General features: G+C 37.9%; 2 protein-coding genes across 9 annotated transcripts in view; one reads left to right on the top strand and one right to left on the bottom strand.

Moving 5' to 3' along the window:
* osbpl9.L (oxysterol binding protein like 9 L homeolog) overlaps window positions 1–7,058 on the bottom strand; it is a 75,421-nt gene extending 68,363 nt beyond the window's left edge. For 3 of the 7 annotated variants that reach the window (XM_041590460.1, XM_041590461.1, XM_041590464.1), the window contains exons 1-2: window positions 6,886–7,053; window positions 117–167 (exon numbers count right to left, since the gene is read on the bottom strand). In XM_041590460.1, coding sequence (XP_041446394.1) covers window positions 117–167; window positions 6,886–6,996 — 162 coding nt within the window. In that variant the 5' untranslated portion in view covers window positions 6,997–7,053. Of the gene's footprint in view, window positions 1–116; window positions 168–6,885 lie in introns of all 7 variants that reach the window. The other 4 variants (XM_041590462.1, XM_041590463.1, XM_018258419.2 and 1 more) reach the window with 2 other exon arrangements.
* On the top strand, window positions 4,116–23,946 carry calr3.L (calreticulin 3 L homeolog). Of its 2 annotated transcripts, none has more exons than XM_041590469.1 (10): window positions 4,116–4,416; window positions 9,248–9,360; window positions 10,382–10,483; window positions 10,687–10,890; window positions 11,684–11,778; window positions 13,563–13,772; window positions 14,860–14,973; window positions 17,016–17,159; window positions 19,833–19,925; window positions 22,425–23,946. In XM_041590469.1, exons 2-10 carry the CDS (start codon window positions 9,273–9,275, stop codon window positions 22,686–22,688), a joined length of 1,314 nt encoding a protein of 437 aa, XP_041446403.1. In that variant the 5' UTR covers window positions 4,116–4,416; window positions 9,248–9,272; the 3' UTR covers window positions 22,689–23,946. The 2 variants fall into 2 exon arrangements, with proteins under 2 accessions (XP_041446403.1, XP_018113915.1); XM_018258426.2 differs by lacking the exon at window positions 4,116–4,416 and adding an exon at window positions 7,166–7,775.
* Window positions 23,947–26,322: the final 2,376 nt, after the last annotated feature.

The following is a 26,322-nucleotide window of genomic DNA, read 5'->3' as shown; positions in this document are numbered from 1 at the left end:
TGAAATCCTTAGTAGAGACCAGGCAAATGAACTATGAAATTCACTGAAATCCCAAACTTAGGCAAATATATACATTTTTGTATTAAGTTATACAGCATGTTTCCAAATTTACTTACTCTGAGACGGACACACCCTCGTCTTGATCCTCTCATCATTTTGTCCTTGGACTAAAATGAGGAAAAGAGAAAATAATTTTAGAAAAAAAAAAAAAAAAATCGGATTGAACGAGTTTACCCAGTGTTTTTTAAGGATCAGTCTACTCTACATCAATGGGATAAAACTAGTAGACAAGTAGATTCCATTACAGTAAATAGGCTAAATGACATTAAAAAAAGGCCAATGGAAAATACTCCCCATGTGCTATAGGAACTGGGAACACAGTTTAGTGGGATTCAGCTAAAGAGGATCTGGATGAGCAGTGGGTGAGCAAACACAGTATTTGTAGGTGCTTCACCATGCGTAGCAACAATAGATTGAGTCACCTGAAAGCAATATACATAGATAGGAAGGAATTTAAGTGGACAGAATACACCAAAGGCAGATTGATCCATTTATGGCCCCAGAACAACAGCATGAATACAGGATAATTTAGATAAAGTGATAGAGAGTGACAGAGGGAGTAATTCAATGTAAGGGAAAGCTATAAAACAGAAAAGATATAAACATGAGGAGAGATACCAATGTGTTTGACTCTAGAAACTATCTCAATGTTTCACATATTTGTAACACTAGCAATTGTATCGATTTCTTGTATACAATATTGCAATGAGATGGTATGTGAGATATTAACAGAATTTGTAACTTCTAGTAACTACAGTATACAATGTTATAATGCTATTGGGTTACAATGTACATTGTGGTTTTAAGGCATGTCCATGGTTGATTTTCGCACTTTGTGAAAGGCCTTAGAGTAGGCCAAAACGTCAGTCTTGAGCCATTTTATTAATAAAAAATATTCTAAATTTTTTAAGACTTGAGAGTGCTGATCTTTTTTTGCAGTAGATGGAGATTAATTGTTGATCTTGCACCCGGGCAAATTAACATTTTATATTGAGAGATAGATATACAATATACAGAAAGTTATGAAAATCAGAATTTAGAATTTACAGATTGCTAATTCTATCCTGGTTAGGATTAGCCCCTCCCCCCATGTTCTAATGCATAACCAGCAATATGCAAAACAGACGATTACCTAAAATTAAAAAAAAAGACAGCATTTAAGCACTTTGTACCGCATTTTTAGTATGTCTACCTAGGAGCAGCATACGCATTTTTAGGTCATCAGTCATATTTATGCATATCTATAACTGAATACCACATATAATCCTAATACTATAATGTGGCTATGCTGCTAGTGTATTTTACTTTATGACCTGTCTTGAAGTAAAACATTCTCTTGCATCACTGGGTGGTAAAAATTTAACTTATTGTTACTTTCTAAAAACAAGTAGTGCATGGCCAATGGGTTAATTATTACTACTTCGGGCTACTTCGGGAAATCATATGCTCCGAGTGCCATCCCGTCGGCGAGTTAGATTCTAGCCGGCGGGAAAGCAGTTCGGGAAGACTAGTCGCCCGGAGAAGAGGCGATTTGTCGCCGGGCGACTAAATCTCCCTGAATCTCTACATGTGTCTCTGCCCTAAACGGTTACAATTTTGCAACATTTAGTTGAAATATTTTTCAGCAGCATCTCTGGAGTATTAGCAACTATACTATAATTATAACAGCTGACTAATGAAATTCAAGGATTCAGCAGGGACAAAGATAAGAAATGTATCAACTAAAGGTATCAATTTAGAACAGTTTACAAGGTCGGTGACCCCCCTCCAAGACCTGCTTTAGAAGGTGAAAAATGACACTTCAAATTTAATATTAGAAAAACAGTCAGAAATATAAAGTAAAAAAAAAATATGATTTCTGGTGAACTGCCTGAAACCAACTGAATTGAAAAAAAGTGTTGGAATGTGAACAACCCTTTCCTTTATACCACATGTAATTACCTTCACACTGGGTTAGTCAATGACTGTGGTAAAAGGATGAAAAGCTGGAAAGTAATCAGATGGAATAATTGAAGATACTTAAAGTCAGACAAATAGAGAGTGCCACAGCAAATAAATGTGGTAACCTAAACAAATATGCATACATGGAACATTGGCTTAGTATTTTAAATAAGCAAAAATGTTTTTCCATGCTTTAAGCTCACTATACATTTTTTAGGCACAAATAATATGAGTATAATGTCCCTGTACCACTTAAAATGATTTCAGTAATGATCTCTGATTCACTAATAGCTCTTTATACAATGCAAGCAAAGCTATTACAGCGGGCCATTCTGTTGACAGAGAGTCTATTGTATTACATTAACCCACTATGCACTGGCTATAAGTGAACTATAAAGATTCTTTACCATCTCCAGTTTTGTCTCTACATCAACACAACCATTTGAGCAAAGACATTGACTTTTTTCCTGCTTTTGAGATGCACATGTTTGAATTGTATAAACACATATAAAATATTATACATATTGCACTTCTAGGCTGCACTGTAACAGATACCCTAGAAGAGGGTTCCCCAACCTTTTTAACCTGTTAGCCACATTCAAATGTAAAAGTTGGAGAGCAACATAAGTATGCAAAAAGTTACTGATGGTGCCAAATATGTGCTGTAATTGACTGATGGTAGCCCCTATGTGGACTAGCAAGCCCCTGTGTGGACTAGCAGACTACAGGTGTCTCTGTTTGACAGTACACCTGGTTTTTATGCAAATACAGCCTGGAATGCAAGGGGTTGGAGAGCAACATGTTGCTCACGAGCCACTTGTTGGGGATCACTGCGCTAGATGAAACCAACCCTAGGGAGAATGTGTGTAATAGTTACATAGTTACATAGTTAAATTGGGTTGAAAAAAGACAAAGTCCATCAAGTTCAACCCCTCCAAATGAAAACCCAGCATCCATACACACACCCCTCCCTACTTTTAATTAAATTCTATATACCCATACCTATACTAACTATAGAGCTTAGTATCACAATAGCCTTTGATATTATGTCTGTCCAAAAAATCATCCAAGCCACTCTTAAAGGCACCCGGCAGTGCATTCCACAACCTCACTGTCCTCACTGTAAAGAACCCCCTACGTTGCTTCAAATTAAAGTTCTTTTCTTCTAGTCTAAAGGGGTGGCCTCTGGTACGGTGATCCACTTTATAGGTAAAAAGGTCCCCTGCCATGTCTATAATGTTCTCTAATGTACTTGTAAAGTGTAATCATGTCCCCTCGCAAGCACCTTTTTTCCAGAGAAAACAACCCCAACCTTGACAGTCTACCCTCTAATTTAAGTCTTCCGTCCCTCTAACCAATCTCTCCAGCTCATTTATATCCCTCTTAAAGGAGAAGGAAAGCCCCAGGGCGCAAAACCCCTCCCCCCTCCCCTGTGTTGCCCCCCCTCCCTCCTCCCCCCTGGCCTACCTGTCCCCCTGGGCAAATGCCCCTAACTTGTTACTCACCCCTCTGCGCAGGTCCTGTCCACGGAGTTCACAGTCGCCATCTTCTCCCACGCGCGTCTTCTTCCTGCTCTGACCGGCGTCTTCTGGCGCATGCGCAGTAGGAACAGGTACCGGTACAGCTCTATTGCGCATGCGCCGAATGTCACGAAGAAAACTTCGTGACATTCGGGGGGGAGGGGTTTTGCGCCCTGGGGCTTTCCTTCTCCTTTAAGGACTGGAGACCAAAACTGCACTGCATACTCCAGATGAGGCCTTACCAGGGACCTATATAGAGGCATAATTATGTTTTCATCCCTTGAGTTAATGCCCTTTTTTATGCAAGACAGAACTTTATTTGCTTTAGTAGCCACAGAATGACACTGCCCAGAAGAACCCTAGATCCTTCTCATTTAAGGAAACTCCCAACACACTGCCATTTAGTGTATAACTTGCATTTATATTATTTTTGCCAAAGTGCATATCCTTGCATTTATCAACATTGAACCTCATTTTCCAGTTTGCTGCTCAGTTTTCCAGTTTATTCAAATCACACTGCAAAGTGGCAGCATCCTGCATGGAACCTATAGTTCTGCACATAGGCGGATCTTCATTAAGGCTTAGGGAGGCTTAGCCTCCCCAAATGTGCCTGGCAGCTCAAAAACTAAAAACTGACGTTGAAGAAATTTTTCTCACCTCTATCGGCAGCTTGTTATACTTTAGCAGCATACAGCAGGCTTTAGGACCGCTCCTCCAGCCTATCTCCCACCATGGCTCCGCCCCTCCCACTCCTGTGTTCTCGTGCTGCTGCAGCCGGTGCTGTGCTGTGTGAGTGTTTCTAGTCCAGGCCCTTTTCTCCTAACTACCCAACGCTGTCCTGCTACTGCCCCATAGGCAATTCACATGCAAAAGCACCTGTTCCTGCGCTCACCAGGTACATCTTGTAACAAGAAGAAAATAAGACTTGTTTGATTTTTGAAGGCTTAACTATAAATCCATTGTATAGATCTATTTAAGTTCAGAGGTTCTCAGGGGTAGTAAATTGTGCAGCAAGATATACTTGTGCATTGTGTTCATACAAATATATTTTCTGCACTATAATAGAAACTGTGGGGATGATTTATTAGTTTTCAGCTAAGGGGACTGATTATACCAATGTTATAAAATGCAGCCATCTTTTTCACCTTAAAAAAAAAAAGAAGAGAAATCTTGCTGTGAGCAAGTGGCTGAGGACAACACGGGGTGGGGTGAGGGGCAACCCTTATACATGGTACACTTCACTTTAATCTATGCCTTAGGGTAAGCATTGCAAAAGTTGCAGTGGATACTACCCTGGAGAGTGTTTTACAATGCAGATTACATCACTATCCTCATTGATTTTAAAAAGGATTGCTGTGTTTGGGATACTTGTTATTGTGTCGTACGATAGATGGCCCATTATTTTTATCAAGGTAGATCTCCTGATGGGGGGCAGGTGTCGAGAATAGATCTCAGGGTAACAAAGTCTAGGCACCCCTGTCTTAGCCAATCAGTTATTCACAGTAGCTGCTTATCAAAAGTTCCAGGAACAGTCGATAGGGGTGAGCAAAATTCTGTTAGCCTCCGAGTGAAGTGTAATTATTTAACCTATGCACAGTCTCCCAGAGTGTTTCTTTCAATGAAGGTACTGCCAGTGCTGTAATTCTTCAAGTCAGGAGGGTCAAAGGATCCCCCACCTTTAACTAATCATAAAGTGGCTTATGGCTAGTATCCTTGTGAAAAGAGGCGCTCTGACTATTGTCTGCAAAATAAGGCTATATAATGGCAAACTGAGTCACATTTTTCACTCCTCCAGCTAGAACTACATCTTTCTTGAATGAAAAAAAAGATAACTGTTTAACTACATAACTCCACACCCATAATGGTTAATGTAATTCATAACCAGCTACCCTCTTTGCTGTAATCCTGTCTCTATGGCCAAATGTATTAACCCCATGGTGCCTCTATTCTTGCTCTTTGTTAGCTCCTGATTTATCTATCATGTTGTTATTCCCCTTTTAATATATGATACCTTGACCAAATTTTCCCTTAGTGAAAAGGAGTAAATTTAGTATGATTACAAAACCAAAGAGAAAAGTCAATTGGCAGGATAACCACACAGTAATGCAGCTATAAGCACTTGTGCATCAAGCACATTTTAAAGAGTGGAAAAGCTCCCCACCCCAACTGCGTTGTTGTGTAGTTTCCATTGAAGTAAAAAAACAAAACACGGGTGGTAGTTGAGGGGGGCTATTTAAACACCGGTGAAAAATTTACTATATGTGACATTAGCTTTAGGTTAACCCTTGTATAACTATCTTTAGCCTCCCCAAACAAAAAAAACACCCTCCGCCTATGGTTCTGCACAATTTAGTATCATCTGCAGAAATAGAAACAGTACTTTCAATGCCCACCTCCAGGTCATTAATAAACAAGTTGAAAAGCAAGGGACCTAGTACAGAGCCCTGTGGTACTCCACTAACAACACTGGTCCAATTAGAAAATGTTCCATTTACCACCACTCTTTGTAGTCTATCTTTTAGCCAGTTCTCTATCCAGGTACAAATACTATGTTCCAGGCCAACATCCCTTAATTTAACCAGTAACCTTTTGTGTGGCACTGTATCAAATGCTTTAGCAAAGTCTAAGTAAATCACATCCACTGCCATCCCAGAATCGAGGTCTCTACCTACATTCTCATAAAAAGAAATTAGGTTAGTCTGGCAAGATCTATTACGCATAAAACCATGCTGGCACAAACTCATAGTATTATGATTTGCTATGAAGTCCAGTATCTTATCCTTTATTAACCCTTCGAAAAGCTTTCCTACCACTGACGTCAGACTAACTGGCCTATAGTTATATAGTTACACCATCCAACTTAAATGTAATTTGCAAGAAAAGTGTCCATTGTTATTTATATATATATATATATATATATATATATATATATATATATATATATATATATATATATATAAAATGTACTCTTTTAATAGATAACATTGCTGTGAAACAGCCACGTCAGACCATTCATAGTATACAACCAATAAGTTTAATTCAACTTAAAGCAGAATAACTGAGGTCAGATAACCGGATTTCCGATGTATAAGCCCTCTGCTGGCGCTGTGTAAGCTTTCTCACACATTCTACCAAGCACACACAAGACAGACAACTACACGCCAGCGGCTACTACAACTGTTCCAGCGCAGATCTGCACAGCCATTGGAGAAGCACTAGTGATACCGCGGGCATCAATTGGCTGTTGCTAGAGAAATAGTCCAACGATTGGCTGCGACTAGGTGGCTCTGCGTTCCCCACCCGAGATCTTCAGACAGACATTTAAAGAGGCGCACGTGAATGTTTCATGAAAACCAGCTCTCACCGTGTAATAGGAGAGCAGCCCGGCATTGCAATCCAAAACAAACCAACGGTATTGCCAGCCCTTCATCACGTTTGTCCATTTGCTCAGAGGTCCTTCCATAATAGACGCCATCTTGGAACAGGGAACTAACAACACGACGCATGGAATCTTGCGTCATACGTCACGGAACAAGGAGGGCCTTAGGGCGACGAAGGCTGGGAAGTAGTCAGGGCGTGGCCTCGCGTAATGGAGTGGTCCAGAGCGTTACTAGGAGCAACGTGAAGATGCTGAACCAGAGCAAAGCTGCAGCATCGCCGTATCTGTCTGCGTCCAAGAGCGTGAGATCGTGGTAACAGAAGAGCTGTGGAGTCTTTCGCACAGCAGCCCATACCTTGCTGGAACTACGAGTCTCCCCGCGCAGGAAAGTGCGATAAAGTTGGTGCACACAATAAAAAAAGCGTTGGCAAACATGTGATGATGTTAGTTCTCGGATGTTGTTGTGTTAATACAAAATGTGCAGCTCTCCCCCAAACATATATTAATAAACATCGATGCCCTTTAAAAGCCTTTTGATGAAGGGATAGTATTTGGAGTGTAATGCGCATTTTAGAATTTTTTATCGATTAAACAGCTCATTACGGGCATAATAATAATGCAAGTCAAGTTATATGGTGCAGAGCAGACAACATTACACCAACCTGCGGATCTCTCCACCTCCATTTACCTTTCTCCCTTTCCCACACCTATGGCCCCTCCCAGCACGTGGTCCGCTCTGGTTGGTTGCATGAGAGCTCCTCTTGACCAATCAGACCCAGCCATCTGTGTTGGGCACAGTTTGAGGGGTACAGTGTGAGTCGCTTATTCATCACCTGCCGGCACTGAGCATTTCAGCCTTGGAGTGGATTCTACAGGTAACTAATCTCGTCCTTCTATATAAACCGTTCTACCCCAACTCTTCATCCTGTATCCCAGCATCTTCTGGGCACCTACTTCTCACAACATCTATTTACTCAATCCCTGTTATTTTTCATATACTGTCATCCTACGTCTAAACTAACCTTAGAATACCACATATATGATCACTGGTCTGTAGCAGCCATTTGTTGCTTGTGTCCTGTTCAGCTTGTAGATCATGGGAACAGACGGAACTTTGTATTTTCCATCCCATTTCACTCTCTAATCACCCAGACATAACTTCCATTCACTGCTCTTTCTTGACTCCCCTTCACCCTTCCTGCACCCTGTGCATCTGGAGTGGACACATTTCTTTTTGCATCCTGTGCTCAAATGTATCACTCTGCCTTAGGTAATTCATCTCTTACCAGCCTGCTTGCTTACCGTATCTCACCCATTTCCACTCGGAACAGCTTCTCCTAGCTCTCACTTTCCTCCACTTGCCAACCTAGATATATTCTATATATTATGGCATCCCCTCAGTCACTAGCCTTTATTAACTCATCTCTTTGTGCCAACCTAGATATAGTCTATATATTATGGCATCCCCTCACTAGAGTTTATTAACTCATCTTTGTGCATGCAGATATATTCTCTATATAGGTACACTCTCTCTGCACTTCCTTACTTTATTCATCTGTGCCTGATGCACCCTCTGCTTACTGTAACTGCCCTTTCCATGCACAAACTCTACATAAACTCTATACATCTAATATCACTACTCTTTCCTAAATCCCTATCACCCTATGCACATTTGAGTTATTCTCCCACTGCACTATCTCCCCTCACTCAACTGTACTCTTTTCACCCCCTCACACATACATTATACATGCATGGCACAAACCCTACAGTGTTTCCCTTTTCTTTTTACATTACCTTTGGATCCTTCTTCCCTTTCTTTCTTCTTGCATCATGTTTATCTACTATTAGAACTCAACTTTTTGAATGTTTAAATTATGCCAACAGCATTCCCCTCTCTTGCTGCTTAGCCTGTATGTCTCTGTATCATATGCAGTCATGTCACTTTATTACTGAATAACCCTTTGAATCTTCCTTATAGATCCTTATTTCTGCGTATCTGTTCATTGCACTCAACTTCATCCTGCATACCTTTCATCTCTGTATCTGTACTGTACAATTACTCTCTGTAAGTACATTCTCCCCAAATTTTCTGGACCCTTTATTTTGTGCATCTATGGACATACAGTACTACGCTAATATTCTACCTGTGTTTTATACATATAGTGATTTATACATTTCCACTAATATATTATCAAAATCACATGTTCTTTTCATTCAAGCACCCTTAGTATATTAATTCCCTTTAATTGCATTCTGTGCATATTTTTCCTCAGGTTTAATGGCATCACTTTATGTATGCATGTTATTTACATCTCGAATAATACATCTGTTGTTTCTTTGTCTACAGGTGACTGGCTTTCCCATTCTCAAATATGTGGTGGTGCTTACTCATGGCAGCTGCACTTATGGCAGTGTCTGCAGATCCCTTAATATATTTTCGAGAACAGTTTGAGGATGGAGGTTAGAAATCCTCTATGCAATTTTAGCAGTCATAAAGAAATCAGTGAGCCATATCTTGGAAGTACTGATGTGCAGTGGCATAACTAGATATTACTGGGCTCCACAGCAAGTTATTTTTCAGGCCCACAAAATGTCTAGGGGTTGACCTATATGTATTGATATTGTACATGAATTAGGGCCTTGTGGGCAGTGTCGGACTGGCCCACAGGGATACCAGGAAAACTCACGGTGGGCCCAGGTGTCAGTGGGCCCTCATGCTGCTAAACATTTGGCCTATTTCATGATCACTACTTATTTCTATCAGAACAAAGAGGCTTAGTAGATGGAATTATAATAGATTATAGTATTATAGAATGTAAAGAAAAGAGACTAGGAGAACAGCGATTGAGTGGGGAGACGAAGAAAATAGTAATGAGAGTGGACCCCTAGTCTGAATTTTTTTGGTGGGTCTCTGGTGTCCCAGCTCGATACTGCTTGTTGGGCCTCTAAATATCCTGGGCTCCCCTGCAGCCACAGGGTCTACCTTTTTAGTTACGCCCCTACAGATGTGTTTAGCCTATTGCCCAGGTTTGCATCTATATTTCCCACACCCACAGCTGTTTCTGCCATGAGACAAGATGAATCTCCTGGCAGCAGTTTACCAGGGGTGACAATCAATGGCACTTTGCCATGTTTACCAGGGGTGACAATCAGTTGGACTAACAGCCATCTCTAGTATGCTATATTTTAGTGTAGAGAGCAAAATTGCCCCCAAACCACCCCACATGCAAGTGAAGTATTCATTGAGTTTTAAGGGGTGTACCATTGAAATGTCCCTTGTGACAAAAAAAAATCTCCATTAACTCCTGTTAGGTACAAGAAACCACAAAAAGATGATTTTTAATTAAAACAATAGACACAAAGTATGTTTGGCTCAAGCCCTGTTTATTACACCAGTGGGAAAATGGGATACTGTCTCGTTGAGCTTGCTACTATACAAGTATTTATATGCATGCTAATGTAATGTAATATAATTTTACAGATGAATGGCAAAAGAGGTGGACTGAATCAAAAAACAAATCGGATTTTGGTAAATTCCATTTGTCTGCAGGCAAACTTTTTGGCGATCCAGAAAAGGATAAAGGTAGGAATCAACACTGTTTTATTTCATATAGACTTCATTGCAAAAATTCAAACCAGAGAAATTCAATGCTATGTATAAAAGCCAGTACCTGCATAATTTACAGAGTTTTGGATAATTTACGGTACAAAATTACAGGAAATATCTAATAAACAGGGCATATTTTTCCACAAAGAAGATTCTAATTGTTAGCATTATGTCTTCAGGTCTGCAGACAAGCCAGGATGGGAAATTTTACTCTATCTCTGCAAAATTTGAGCCATTCAGTAATGAGGGACAGACCTTGGTAATTCAGTACACTGTACAACATGAGCAAGGCATTGACTGTGGTGGAGGTTATGTGAAATTATTTCCTGCGGATATGAACCAGGAGGAATTGAATGGTGAATCCCAGTACTACATCATGTTTGGTAAGTAAGAAAATTAATTTATGCAAACACAGACATAAAGGACCAATAAAGTTTTTTTTTCCAGTAGAATTGTGCTAACTGCAGGAGAAAGCATACGCTAGCACATATATAAGGTATATTTCTGTAAATACTATGATGAAATTTAGGGAGTTGTCCCTGCTATGAAGAGTGCCATTTACAGACATTTATGGTTGGCCTTCTATATTGCATCATCATTCTCGAACTAATGGGCCCCATTTCATTTTGGTTTGTTGCAATTTGATTAATTCAAAAGAGCCATGTGGGCAGTGAGAAGGCTAAAACAGCATGCTTAATCAGTAAAAATCTTTATAGAAATAATGCAACAGGAATGCTGGCAAGCTGGGTGCTCACCATACAGGTTATTGGGCTTTTTTAAAAAAATTGATCAAAGTATGTAATAAGGACCTTAGATTTGAAGCTTCACTGGGGGGGGGGGGTTAATGAAAAATGTGTCATTTATGTAAAGCCCTGTAGAGTATGATGGGACAATAGAGATGCAGAATAATAATAGAGCTGAACTTCCAGTTTAAAATCAGCTCTTAAAGGTATATACACTCTGTGGGAGCACCTGTAACTTCTGCTGTGGGTGCCTATGTGTTGCCCTTGCCACCTGAGACAAGTGTCACCTTGACTGCTGAGAACCCCCTGCAAAACCATAACATCTGGCTTATGTTCAGTAAACTAGACTTTGTTTATAATACCTGATACCTTTTTATAAAAGTAAATGCTCTAAAACTTTTCTTTAATCTGTTTGTATTTATGTACATTTCAGGGCCTGATATCTGTGGTACCATACATGAGAAAGTCCATGTTATCTTCAACTACAAGGGGGAAAACCACTTAATTAAAAAGAACATAACTTGTAAAGTATGATGCTCTTACTTATATTGGGTGTATAGTGTATCAGTGCTGCTGATTGGCTACTTTTTATATACAGGCAAATGATCAGTTATCCAGAATGATGTATTTTTAATGTCAACATTTACTTTGTTCTAGAAAAAAATCATATCCAAGAGTATGATATTTATTTCTATACCAGTCTCTGGGGCCTGAGGCAACAGTCCCAGTGCCACCCCCCAAACCACTGCACTAATCTCTCTCTATCGTCAGAGAGATCGGTACTTACTAGTGACATGCCTGTTTAAACATGATGATATTTATTCCTATAAAGAGCAGATATAAGCAAATTGTGCAGTATCTTCCACCTGGCCCATGCCTTTCATATCGCTACTCTACTCTAACAGTTAACTTGCCTGTTTATATAACTGCCCCCAGATTGGTAGCTGGAAGACCTCATTTAGGCAAAGTGAAAAATGATACAGATAGTCATATCCCTCCACAGTTGATTGTTTATGCCCAGCACAATATTATGTGTCAGATAATCCATGCATTAAATGAAAGCATGAGCAAACTTTTTCTCATGGTACAGCCTGCAGTGAAATTATCAGTTCTGATCTTTTTTGCAAATCTGTGATTACATTTTTCCATGCAGTCAGTTTCATTAAAAAAAAAAATCCCACTCCCAGCAGATTCCATTTTCACCTCTTGTGCTTCTTTGCTCTCTGGAGAGACAACTGCTCACATTTAATTATCTTTTATTGAGATGTAGAGAGAGATATTCTGAGACAACTTGAAATTCATTTTAATTTTCATTATGTGTTTTTTTGAGTTATTTAGCTTTTTATTCAGCAGCTCTCCAGTTTGCAATTTCAGCACTTAGTTTGCTAGGGTCTAAATTGCCGTAACAACCAAGGAATGATGTGAATCAGAGAGTGGAATATGAATAGGAGAGGGCCTGAATAGAAATAGTTTGTTTTTAGAAGGAATCAGTGACCTCCATTTAAAAGATGGAAGGAGTAAGATTAAAAATTCAAATCACTAAAAAAAACTGTAAAACATAAATAATGAAGACCAACCGAAAAGTTGCTTAGATTTGGCCATTGTATAACATATAAAAAGTCAGCTTAAAGGTGAACCACCCCTTTAAAAGTGGGGTTTGGAGCTGAATTTGAGAATTATTTGGCCTAAAAAACTAGCATAAAGGATATCTAAACAGTTTGCTACTGAGAAGTGGCCAGTGCTATGTTTTGAAAACATTGGCAACTTCGAGGCATTTTTAGCCATAAAGAATATTAGTAGCATAGTGGAAAGGAACAGCGATGGAACTACCAGGGGTGCAGCAGGTGCGATTGCACCAGGGTCCGCACCCCCTCGGGTATGGAGGGGGGCCCAGATGCACAGCCAGCACCCGGGCCCAGGAACTATTTGTTCCGTTACTGTAAATGAACTTAATGTAGGGCAATATAAATGCTGTTGCAGATCGAAATAATGCTTTAACCGCAATTAGATTTAACTTCTCATTCGCAGTTTTGCAAAAAAAATTGTGAAGCGAAATTGACCCTTGGTAAAATGTTGCACAGATTAAAAAATACTGCATCAATCACATTAAAATATGCAAGTTTAAGTGCATCTGTTCATGGTTATGATAAATCTCTGTGCATTTTTGTCTCTAGTGGTAATAGCAAATGAGGCCTGGAATGTTTTTCTTCAAATGCTTTTATATTCATGGAAACTCACCAAGCTTGTGCTAACTTAGGAGGGATCTGTATTAATCAATAGTATGTCTTCTGTCCATGCTTCTCACTTGACAGCATGATGAACTGACTCACTTATATACATTAATTATTCGTCCCAACAATACATATGAAGTAAAGATTGATAATGAAAATGTAGAGAATGGGACTTTGGAAGATAACTGGGACTTCCTACCACCCCGCAAAATAAAAGACCCAAATGCAACCAAACCATTAGACTGGGATGAGCGGGAGCAGATTGAGGATCCCAATGAATTGAGGCCAGAGGTAAACATCTGTTTTATCTATGCATCTTGTGCTCTTTATACACTAAAGTGACATCACGTGCACGTCTGTGTGTGGCGTATCTTCTGCCATGTGTGATGTCATAGTGATCAGCGTTTGACAGCTGACCCCCCCCCCCGATCCACTGTCGGATTTGTTCAGGTACTCTCTAGCATCATCTGGGGAAGTTTTTTATTCTATTATTATTTATGATTATATAGGCACACAAGGGCCACCCTCTTAAATTTGCTGCCTTAGGCAAAGGCCCTCGGGTGTCTATATATATAAATATGGCATTGTTTGTTATACCAAGCACAGATTCATGAAGATTCCATTGCAGATTATTCAGATACTAGACATTAAGCCCGTTAAATTAACGGGCGCTAGAACAAAGGCCGCCAGAGACGGTCCGTGGGGCACATGCGCAGTAGCACAATCCCACGGACACAGGGACTGGACGCAGAGACACTTCAACTTTATTATATAGGATAGGGATTTCTATTTTGAAAAATGATGTGTCTGGTGGGGGGAAATGAATGGGAAGGGGTTGTGGAATATAAGCCACTGAGTGGCAAAGATAATGATAAAACTGTAGCAAATTGGCAGAAATTGCCAATTTTCAAAAGAGTGCCCTTTTTGTGATAGTTATATGGCATGCAAAATGTTTTTGGTCAAAATATTTGAATTATAGTGTTATATAAAGATATTTAGACCTTTATTGCAGAGCCCTCTTTACCTCCTGTATTGGTTATTGTTTGATTTAAAAAACTTTTGTATGTAATAACTCTTCCGCAGACTGTTGCATTTGACCTTGAACTGGGCATCCCTTGGCATTTTATTTACATTAAAGGTTTTATGCAGAGAAATGAATAATGTGCAAAAAGCATGGTGTATTGTCTCCATTTTTTTGAACCCTGCCCTGAATGTAGCAAAATGACTATGAGCCATGGCTTCTTAGTACATATTTTTAAGAGAGCTAAATGACCTATAATTTGTACTGTGTTTTAGCATTTGAACCTAAATAATTTTTCACTGCTACTGGCCTCCCTTCTCACTGATTTAACAACATGGTACAACATGGCTTTTCTAGGATTGGGATGAGACAGAATACATTCCAGACCCAGAGTCACATACACCAAATGACTGGGATTCCAGCATGGATGGTGAATGGGAACCTCCAATGATCCAAAACCCAAAGTACAAGGTAACATCTTTAACCCTTTACTTACAATACAGAGTATCTCTTGTAGCCAAGTACCTGATTGCAAAGTGCTGTCGATTCTACATTTCTGGGTTCTTTGTTATTCTATATAAATTGTGCATTCACGTACCAGATGCTGCAACAGAGACCAAAAGAGCAAAGAGTTAAGATAAGAATGTAGTTTTAAATGATTAACTGTATCTTTAGTGGTGTAACTAACTATCACCAGGCCCCTCACAAAAAAAAGAAGAAGAATTTTCAGAGGGGCAGCATGCATAGCAAGGACCCCTGCCCTCCCTACTTACTCAAGTTAGACTGTGTATCTTCTTATTATAGACTTAAACCAGAGAGCCAGAAGAGGTAGGTCAGATATACAAAATATTTATTTTACAATTGACAGAACTCACAGCACCTATTTTAAATACGATTATATATTATTTCCCTATGATTTAGTTAAAAGAAATTTTCTTAAAGATCAGTCAGTCCACTTCATGTCAATGTTATGAAACGTGCTCAGGTCTAACAAATTACAGTATTCTCCAATACACAAGATATGAGACTAAAGCCTAAAAAAAATTATAGCTGTAAATTCATTTTGTTTAAAATATATACTGAAATTACTGTACAATCACAAAAGTTCAGTAATCCTATAACATGAATGATGTAAGCCTTGAAAGTTGGTCACAGTACTGTAGCTCCCCATTTTTTGATTTTAATAGGCAATCTTTCCCATGCCAGTGGCACTCTGGCACTGTGCATGCTAAGTGTTGCAGTCTGCTGTTGAGAAGCTAAATTAATTAATATCAGGCTTATATGATATATGTATACTGTATGGTGTGAGTTTGCACTTAAGTTCAGGTAGGTGACAGCAGCCCACAGCAAGTCCTGTAAATCAGTATAGAAAAATATGGGAAGCTATTTGGAGGGATTTTCTTAGGCAAAAACATATAAAATAAAAGGCCATTTACAGTATTAAATGAACAGTAACACCAAAAATGAAAAGTGTTTTAAAGTAATTAAAATATCATGTGCTGTTGCCCTATATTTGTAAAAGTTATGTGTATGCTTTGGAAATGCTACTATAGTTTATATGAGTTGGCTGCTGTGTTGCCATGGGGGCAGACATTCAAAGCACAGGGTACATAACAGATAACAGATGCACCCTGTAGAATACCATTGTATTATATTACAGAGCTTATCTGTTATCTGCTAAGTAACCTGTGCTTTTTCTCTTTTTTCAGCTTGAATGGCTGCCCCCAATGCAACAAACAGCCTACTAATGTAGACTATAGTAGGCTTTCTAAAGCAAACACATACCTTTTACCAACACAGTGTAACATTACAGTATATTTTAATTACTTTAAAACACTTTTATTGTTTGGTGTTACTGTTCCTTTAAAAGCAGGGGTAAAAGTGTATACAATTGGTGCAAACTTCCATGTTTTTCATACGTCACACTCTGCACCCTGCCCTATGCAGGTATAAGTGTTTACAATACAGAATGGAGCCTAAATGTGCTCATGCTTTCCACTCAAGGATTTTTTAAATTTTCATATCAAATAAACAAAATCATTTAGCAAAAAAGGAAAAAAAGAACAAATGAAGACTAAATAAAAGCAGGTACAATGGCTATACAGTCACAAATTAAGCATCAAATATCTGGGTGGACGGGACCAGCGGGATGCTGGGAGAAAACCCAGCCCCACCGGCCCTGGTCTGCTGCCTCGATCAGCTGTCGCCCTCAAGGTTTAGGAGAAGGAATTTGGTACACGAAACCCAACGTGGGGGGGGTGAATGTTGCAAGGAGGGCCCTTGGTGTCACAGCCCTGGTGGGCCCTCAGTGTCCCAGTCCGACACTGATTTCTGGTCAATGTACATACAGATACAGAAAACAAATAATACTGGGTTGTACCAAAGTTAAAAGTCATTTGTTTTTTTTACATGAGTCCCAAATTTCTACAAGGATGACAGAAAAATAATACTGAGTAAGACCATCCATACAAAAGTTTACTGTGCTGCACTATTAAGCTACATCCTGTTTTTAGGGAATATGGAAACCAAAAATCATAGACAATCCCAACTTTCAAGGTGAGTGGATTCATCCTGAGATTGATAACCCGGATTATATGCCAGACCCAAACATCTATAGATATTACAATATTGGAATAATTGGACTGGACTTGTGGCAGGTAAGAAAGTAGTGTGTTGCAGTTATTCTTCCATCAGTCAGAATTTTGTGAGAATGATGTTGCGCTTGACCAAGACTCCAGGCCCCCCCACCATAAACACTAATGCACATTCTCTCAGTCAGGGGCCACAAGGCTCATGAGACAAGTAGTCAGCATGAAGGACGAATTTTGATACTGAGTAAAGGCAAACCAGTCTTATGTTTGATGGCCTGGCATCCAAGGATTAAGCCGAGTCAAGTTTGAGGCATAAATGAGGCAACAATTAGGACATACAAAACTAGGCAGAAAAACTGTAACCAGAAAAGCAACAATGCTAGAACACACCCATGATCATGACTAAGGCCTACAAGTGAGCAAAAAAGAAGGTCTCTTTATTTTAAAGGGATCCTGTCATCGGCAAACATGTTTTTTTCAAAACGCATCAGTTAATAGTGCTGCTCCAGCAGAATTCTGCACTGAAATCCATTTCTCAAACGAGCAAACAGATTTTTTTATATTCAATTTTGAAATCTGACATGGGGCTAGACATTTTGTCAATTTCCCAGCTGCCCCTGGTCATGTGACTTGTGCCTGCACTTTAGGAGGGAAATGCTTTCTGGCAGGCTGCTGTTTTTCCTTTTCAATGTAACTGAATGTGTCTCAGTGAGACATGGGATTTTACTATTGAGTGTTGTTGTTAGATCTACCAGGCAGCTGTTATCTTGTGTTAGAGAGCTGTTATCTGGTTACCTTCCCATTGTTCTTTTGTTTGGCTTCCGGGGGGGGGGGGAAAGGGAGGGGGGTGATATCATTCCAACTTGCAGTACAGCAGTAAAGAGTAATTGAAGTTTATCAGAGCACAAGTCACATGACTTGGGGCAGCTGGGAAATTGACAATATGTCTAGCCCCATGTCAGAATTCAAAATTGAATATAAAAAAATCTGTTTGCTCTTTTGATAAATGGATTTCAGTGCAGAATTCTACTGGAGCAGCACTATTTACTGATTCATTTTGAAAAAAACATTTTTTTCCCATGACAGTATCCCTTTAGATATGGATCAGATTGTACATGACAACTTAATTAGCAGCACTGATTTAACCATGTTATCATGCTGACACCATAGCAGCTGGGCAACTGGTTCACAGCTGCCATTTTTGTTCTGCAACATTGCTTTCCACAAACTCTTTTTCTCCCTCTAACAGAGATATATTTTGATTGTTTGTGATGCAACGCACTGCAGCAAATTAATGTAAAGAATGTTAATATAACTACCACAACAAGCTAGCAACAAGCCACTCTGCAATTTGCCATAATTTTATAATTTGCTTACAAGCATCAACCCAATACCACATGCATTCTCCTTCTGAAAATAAAAACCTGAATTACAATTTCCAACCCTATCCTACTTTAATGTTGAGAAATGTCTTATTATAAAGTGATTGTGAGGTTCTAAATAAGCATTTTTAAGGTTTAAAGTCAAAAGGTAAAGTTATACACAGATAAGTGTATTTTTCTATATTACATGACTAGTGTGCATCAAATTTTGTTAAAATCATATTGTATGCCTCTCTACCTACTTAGCTACATCTCATACATGTATTTATTGGCTTCATGATAAACCCAATTTTATATTTCCCTTTTGATTTACTTTGTAACACCTTCCCTTTAAAATTGTATATATATATATATATATATATATATATATATATATATATATATATATATATATATATATATATATATATATATATATATATATAATCCTCTCCCAAGGAAGCCGCACTACTCAGGACTTATTGTGAAGTAATACTTTTATTGAACACACTAACGTTTCGGCTGCGACACCAGCCTTTGTTACATCTCATACATGTATTTATTGGCTTCATGATAAACCCAATTTTATATTTCCCTTTTGATTTACTTTGTAACACCTTCCCTTTAAAATTGTATATATATATATATATATATATATATATATATATATATATCTATATATATATATATCTATATATCTATATACACATACAGTATATATATAGTCCCCTGGGTGCAGAGCCACAGCAGCGTTATTCAATTCAAAATATATATATATTCCACAATTTTATTACCTCTGCCCACAGCGAGACAATGTTGGCTAAATAAGTTAGTTGATAAGTGCCTATTCAGTACTATGCCATGTTGAAGATGTAAACAATATCTGACATTCACGGTTACTGCAACACATTTGTATTCTGAACTTGACTCAAAAATATTTTTTATTAATCAGTAAAGCTCATCAGTCATAATGCGGAATCCAGCTGCATGTGCCCAAGACTTGCAGTTCAAAGAGGAAGAACAGGCTTTGGTTGCCTTGGGTTGGTACAGAAGCCCAAAACACAATATACAACATTTCTAGGCTACTTCTTTAGTTAAGCTTTAGTTCTCCTTTAACATGGTGCACTTAAACACTTCGGGTTATTTACTAAAGCTTGAATTTATCTGTTTGGGCTTTTTAGGGCAAAAACTCGAATTTATCAGGTTTTTTCCTGATCCGATTTATTCAAGTTATTTTATTAATAGATAAGGCAAAATCGGGGATGGGAGTTTGGTCCAGCTTTTTTTATTTCAATTTTGAGATAAATTCAGATTTTAGTAAATAACCCCCTTGATGTAAGTTTTATATACATTGTACATACCCATTTTATATCTACAGGTAAAATCAGGCACAATCTTTGATAATTTCCTTATAACAAATAATGAAACATTCGCCGAGAGGATTGGAAATGAGACATGGGGCATTACAAAGGTATGGTCCTAATATATATAAGGTTAAAGCAGAGTAAATTTTGGGTTACAAGGGCCCGAATTTGTGGGATGGACACAAAGGCCCGGGCCTGGGGTTGCAGGATTTAGGGGATGCATGCCGCTGAGCCAAGTTGGTTCTGAAGCACTGGGGACAAGCAGGAGATTTGAGTTTTAAAAATTTCCATGTGCCAATCCATAGTGCTCTGGACCAGATAAAATTTGCTTGTGCGCATGAATGAAGGGGAGAGGATGACAAGCAGCGGCAGGCCTACGGGCATCCACTATGTAATCTAGCCCTGGGGCTACATTCTTTTAATACCATGCAGCTGATGCACATGTAATTTTGTCCGCCAATAGAAACATATTGATATGGTATGCTGTTGCTCCTTGTGTGAGGTAATAGGCATGAAGAGGATCTGTATCAGAGGCACTTGGATGTTTTTTGGGAAATCTACCAGGTTCCATTTCTGTTACTGCCTATACACACGGGATGGTAGCTGACCATATTGACATTTTCTAGCCCTGCAGAGGAGGTGCCTTGTGTGAAAGTAGTCTTAATTTTTCCAAACAGTTGCAACTATATATATTCTGTATAGAAATTAAAAACCATAATTACTGGATTACTTGACACTTGGACAGAAAATCCACTTAACAGCAAACATAACTTGCCATTCCTTGTTGGACTTGTTTTGATACAGCCCTAGTGTATTTTTCAGAAAGCAAAACATTGTGGCTAATGTAAGAAGTGTAATGTTTATGGTTTTAAAGAAAAACTACAAGTAATACACTGGTAGAGAAAATATGTGAGGCACGCCCCAATGTATTTTGTTTACATTTTCTTTAATGTATTTTTTTCAATTCAGCATTATCTTATAATCTTACTGGGGTAGCAATCATTTGTATAAATGTGTCTATATTTCCAGACAGGAACTATTCCTTTGTAATCATATTCTATCTTTGTGGGGCTCAGATTAGAAAGACATTATAACTGATTAATCTGCAAACTGAATTCTATAGAGCTACCTATCATCAGGTGTTACACACACAGACACACACACACACAAAGGGACAGATTTATCAAGGGTCGAATTGGAAATTTTAATTTTCAAATTCAAATTTTGAATTAGAATTTGTGAGTTTTTTTATAGCCAAAACTGTAAAATTCAACTAAGGATTTGTTAAAATTCGATTTAAGTTTTTTTTAAAATTCAAATTCGATTATCAGATTTATCATATGGCCCTTTAAGAATTCAAATTCGCCACCTTAAACCTGTCGAATTGCTGTTTTAGCCTATGGAGAATGTCCTGGCATCAATTTGGATTTGTTTGCAGCCTTCTTGATATTCCAGTTTCTTTCGGAGAAAAAAACCCGATTTCAAATTTGATTTGAATTCGATTTGAGTTTGCTGGTCAATCCTATTCACCCGAGTTAAAATTAAAAAATTAAAATAGATTTTTTTTTAACAAATCTCAATTGGTTGAATTTCTAGTTTGTGGGAGTTTTAAATAAATCCCATGAACTCGAAATGCGACCCTTGATAAATCTGCCCAAAAGTGTATATCCCAGTTTAAGCAAATCATTTTTAAAATAATTTTTCCTTTTCTCTGTAATAAAAAACACTACCATGTACTTGATACAGACAAAACTGCATGAATATTTGTGAAAAACAATCCAATTAGGTGTTTTTAAATATTAAATAGTAGACTTAGTGGATTATTTACTAAAATTCGATTTTTTCTCATAATTTCAATAAAACAAACTCCCATCCACGATTTTACCTTATTTATTAATAAAGTAACTTGAAAATAACTCCCAAAATGCTTGTTTTTTTTGAGTTATTGCACGAAAGCCCAGACAACAATATCTTAAAATTGGAAAAGGGACATCTGCCATTGACTTCTACAGGACCTTGACAGGTTTGAGATGGAGTTTTTTCGGATTCAAACTTTTAGCAGCTTCGGGTATACTAGATCTCAAAAAATCGGAGTTTTCCTCTTTATAAGCTCTATCAGAAAAATTAGAGTTTTAAAAAATAACATCTTTAAGGTATGGTGATTCGAATTACATATCTTTAATCCAGAAAGCCCTAGTCCCAAGCATTCTGGATAATGGATTCCATATCCATATCCATAAAGTTACAATGACTGTGTGTTGAACAGTTCTTTATTTGGACCACTTTCTTTGTGAATGAGCATATCAAATGTATCTAAATATAATATAGTTGATATTCTTTTGTATATCCCCTAAATTGTGTTGCTTGTTTGCTTTTCATAATGTGCTGTCATCCCACACACCTTTGCATATGAATATAGCAACTATTTGTGTAACAGTATAAATGCAAATATTTCTTAACGTTAGGCATTAAGTTCTACTGGCCTATGGCATGTACACTATTTTTCTGGATTGAGAAGCAGTGTTATTATATCACAGTTTCATGTAAAAATAAATATTAATTAGAACTGGAATAATTTATTTTATGTTTTACTTTAACAATGACAGGATCCAGAAATGAAGATGAAAGAAAAACAGGATGCAGAAAAAGAGGCGAAGGAGGCACAAGAGGAAAAAGAGGGGAAAGCACCAAAGTGGAAAGGTTTACTAAAGAACATTGAAAAAATGGGGAAGATCAAAAACGATAATAAAGCGGAAATACCCAAAATAAAACACGAACCACAGCCAACAGAAAAAATTATTGAAAACGATGAACAACCTGAAGCTGAAACAAAGGAGGAAACCAATACAGCAGCTAAAGATGAATTATAATATGTTGTAGTAAGATCACAAATACACTTAAAATTGAAAAATATCTTGTTAAATAGCCACTATATATTTCCATTACACAGAGTATAGTGGCCCTTAAAAAAAAACTAATACAGACTTTAATGTTTATATATTTAGGTTAACTTCTTGGAGTAGTAATGTAGGCATAAACAAAGAATAAATTACCTGGATCCTGTAGAACTGGAACAGGTGGAGTTGTATTTGATTACACCATGTACAGAGACCATTAACTCCATGTCATCAGTAAGCTAATGATCCATATTTTGCATTTTAAGACTTTTTTCATTTTGGTAAATGTGATTGGCACAAAGGGCATTTGTCTTAATGACATTTCCTAAGTAATTTTGCAAATACTGATTAAAAAGAAAAAAAAGTATGTCCATTTTTTTGCAATTACCATAGCGGCTCTCACAATTCTAGCAAATTTCTGGTAAATAGAGCCCCCCCTTGTGCTATTACGGTAGTCTTTGCAAAACCAGAACTGGATCATTATGACAATGATGAAATGAACTGACTGATGTCTCTGCACCTATAACCTTAAAAAAAAATAAGTCAGAAAAAAAGGAAATATATATTAATTCATGGTTTGGGACACAAGCATGGGTCCCCATGGTGTTTAGGGTAGGTCACCTTTAACATAGTTCCACATAAATTGCTTAAAATGCAATGCAATAAAGGGTGATAAAAATGAGGATATTAAAAAAAATATATCATTAATACTACATTATAGTAGCTCAGGGCTCTTATACACATTTCCTTGTACATTCCCCTGTGATGAATCATACGTTCCACCGCAGGGGAACATAGGAATTAACAAAGCATAGTTTTTTCTATCAAATTGTACTTAATGTACTTCAGGGACGTGTTAAATGCAGGTTTGCACTTCTTCCTGCATTCAATGCTTTACTTTGGCACATTGAATACGATCTGAGAAGACTGGGCTGATTTGTTCCCCTGCGGTGGAACACGTGCAAGATCCAGTACTGGGCAGCACACAAGCATGTTTGCAAGAGCCCTTTATTCACCACATTAAATATTAAAAAGTTTTGTGAAATTTAAAACAAACCCTATGCATTAACTTGGCTGGTCAGGACTGGATGACAGGGGCCCAAGCAGGCTTGTACAATTAGTGCCTAATCAAGATGTAAACCTTCTTAATGAAAAAAACATTCAGCTGTGAAATGATTTGTATTGGGATATCTGTCTCCTTTGGGAATAAACACTTTACAGGATTAAAAAACTGATAATATCTGCTTTTGTGAGTGTGTGTCCGTATATATTCATATGTATGACATACAGCATTACAGCATTATTACAATAATCAGATTTTAAATGAAAGTACGACAACCAGTGTCTGTTCATTGTATTTCACTGGTTACTGTAATGAGCAACAGTATGACAATTCCCACTTGTGTAAGCAAATGCACAGCTCATCTTCCAGGGCACAATAAACTATTTGAATATGTTTTTCTGAATATTTAAATTAGTGTAAAGTTAATCCTATTTCAGTAGCGATCCTAGAGGGGGGCGGGCCCTGGTGCATGACGCGCAGCCGGGCCCCGCCCCCTCCATACGGCCACATTTGGCCGCATTTGTTAATGGCGCACGGACTGCAGGGGGGCCCTGAGGGGGTGCGGGCCCTGGCCCGCTCGCACCCCCTGCTCCCCCGGTAGTTCCACCACTGTCCTATTTCCTTGAATTATTTCTTTGAAAACCTGGCTCTATCAAGGCTAGTGCTGTGCTTAATTATGACGTGATACTTAATTATCACATGACTATTGAGCAGAAGTTTGTGTTTTTTTTGTAATTTTGCTTATGTGCATATGTAAATCAGGGTTTTGACTCGATTCAGGATTCAGCTGAATTCCGTGTAGTGTATTCGGTATTCCACAGAAATTGGGCATTTAGTGCACACCTAATCAAAATATTTAAAGGGGAATTCCACAAAAACATAACTTGAAAAGTAAACATAATTTCAAGCAACTTTGCAATATACATCATTTAAAAAATATGCAGACTTTTTGTGATTTTTAATGGTTTAGCCCCCTGCTCTCCTGGTGATCTCTCTGACTACTTTGCTGAGCTTGCTGACTACTGTTACTTTGTATCAACAACCAGCTGTCCTTAGCCTGCATCCTCCAAATCCCACAATTCCCTGCACACATGATTTTAATACAGTGCAAAGCATTTGGGTAATGCAGTTCCTGCATGCTGTCTGTAAGCAGTGGAGTAGTTGTTACAATTTGTAACACCAGTGTTTTAGTCCCTCCTTCCCTGTCAGAATTTCAAATGATGCAGAAAGAGAAAAACTGTTAAACTGCTGGATTTCAGCATAGAAAATGGCATTTATTCATAAGATGGGTATATTAGGGGTTTATGTGTTATGTGGGCCTCTTTATCAAATTTTGGTTTGGAAGATGGAGTTCCCCTTTAAGATATTTCTACAGATACTACAATTGTTAGTTTTATGATTCCCACATTGATCATATAAAGGGTACTCTGAGATCTAGTCATTGTCAGTTATTCACACCAACATGAACCTGTCATCTACCTCAGGTCCAAATAAAGTCAACTTTTAAACTAGTCTTCATTTTTATAGTTTTTGAATTTATTGCCTTCCTCTTTTGTCTCTTTCCTACTTTAAAATGGTGTCAATGACCCCATCAGCCAAAAAACTATTGCTACTATTTTATGTGTTCATTTTTATCACTTATCGTTCTATACATCTCCAATTTCTGCAGATGTGAACTTTTCAAACGTTTATTTTTTGTTACTCAGAATGTGTTTGTTATTTATTAATTGTCAATGAAGATTAAACAACAAAACTTATACTTGTATCCTCGTCTCATTCATCATTAACAATGTGGTACAGTTGACATTCATTATTACATATCTGCTTAATAACACACACTAAAACACTCAACAAATATGGCTTATTGCACCAGAATATTAATTTCCTTCTTTAGAGTTATAGGACTATAGACTATAGGACATTTACTAAAGGAATGCATGTGCAAACTTATTATGCACAAGGCAACATTCCACTTCCAATCTAGTGTAACTGCAGTCATATTTGATTTAAAATACCAGAGACAGGCATATTGGCACAGGTTCATAAATTGAGAACAAATGAATGCAACTTGTGCTGGGGGTGTGAAGGAGGAGCATATTTTCGAAGACATAAACACCCTTAAATTGCACAGCTAGAGCAAAAGCTAGCATCCATCCCTAGCATAACTGACAGTTTCAACTCTTTTTCCACAATTGTTTCCTCTTGTTTCTTTCTGGCCATGTGCACACAATTGTAGTATGCACATTGGTTCATCATTGGTGGTAGTAATATAACACATATCACTGATATATATTTAGTATATTTAATATTAAGAATGTTACAGAATGGTTTATTCTAAGCAAATTTTAAATTGGTCTTAATTTTTTTACATAGATGCTGTGATACCAATGCTTGTCAGCTTCTTTCCATCTGATTCTCCTTCTGCCACATTATTTTACTTTGAGGTATGCCAAATTACTGTGACCTATCCTGTAATTCATTAGTCCTTCATTTGCATTCTGGGATGAAGGGTTGTCCCAACTATATAGGTGGCTCATTTGATTT

Source organism: Xenopus laevis, chromosome 4L, assembly GCF_017654675.1.
Source record: "Xenopus laevis strain J_2021 chromosome 4L, Xenopus_laevis_v10.1, whole genome shotgun sequence".
Classification (NCBI taxonomy): Eukaryota; Metazoa; Chordata; class Amphibia; order Anura; family Pipidae; genus Xenopus; species Xenopus laevis.
The sequence above is the reverse complement of the archived record's forward strand: the minus strand, read 5'-3'. Positions and strand labels throughout refer to the sequence as shown.

What these genes read in the sequence shown, in the direction of transcription:
- calr3.L (XM_041590469.1), top strand. Translation starts at nt 9,273, where the DNA reads ATGTGGTGGTGCTTACTCATGGCAGCTGCACTTATGGCAGTGTCTGCA. An exon ending in CCAGTACTACATCATGTTTG is followed by an intron (nt 10,891 to 11,683) that starts GTAAGTAAGAAA and finishes TGTACATTTCAG; the next exon opens with GGCCTGATATCTGTGGTACC. An exon ending in AAAAGAACATAACTTGTAAA is followed by an intron (nt 11,779 to 13,562) that starts GTATGATGCTCT and finishes CTCACTTGACAG; the next exon opens with CATGATGAACTGACTCACTT.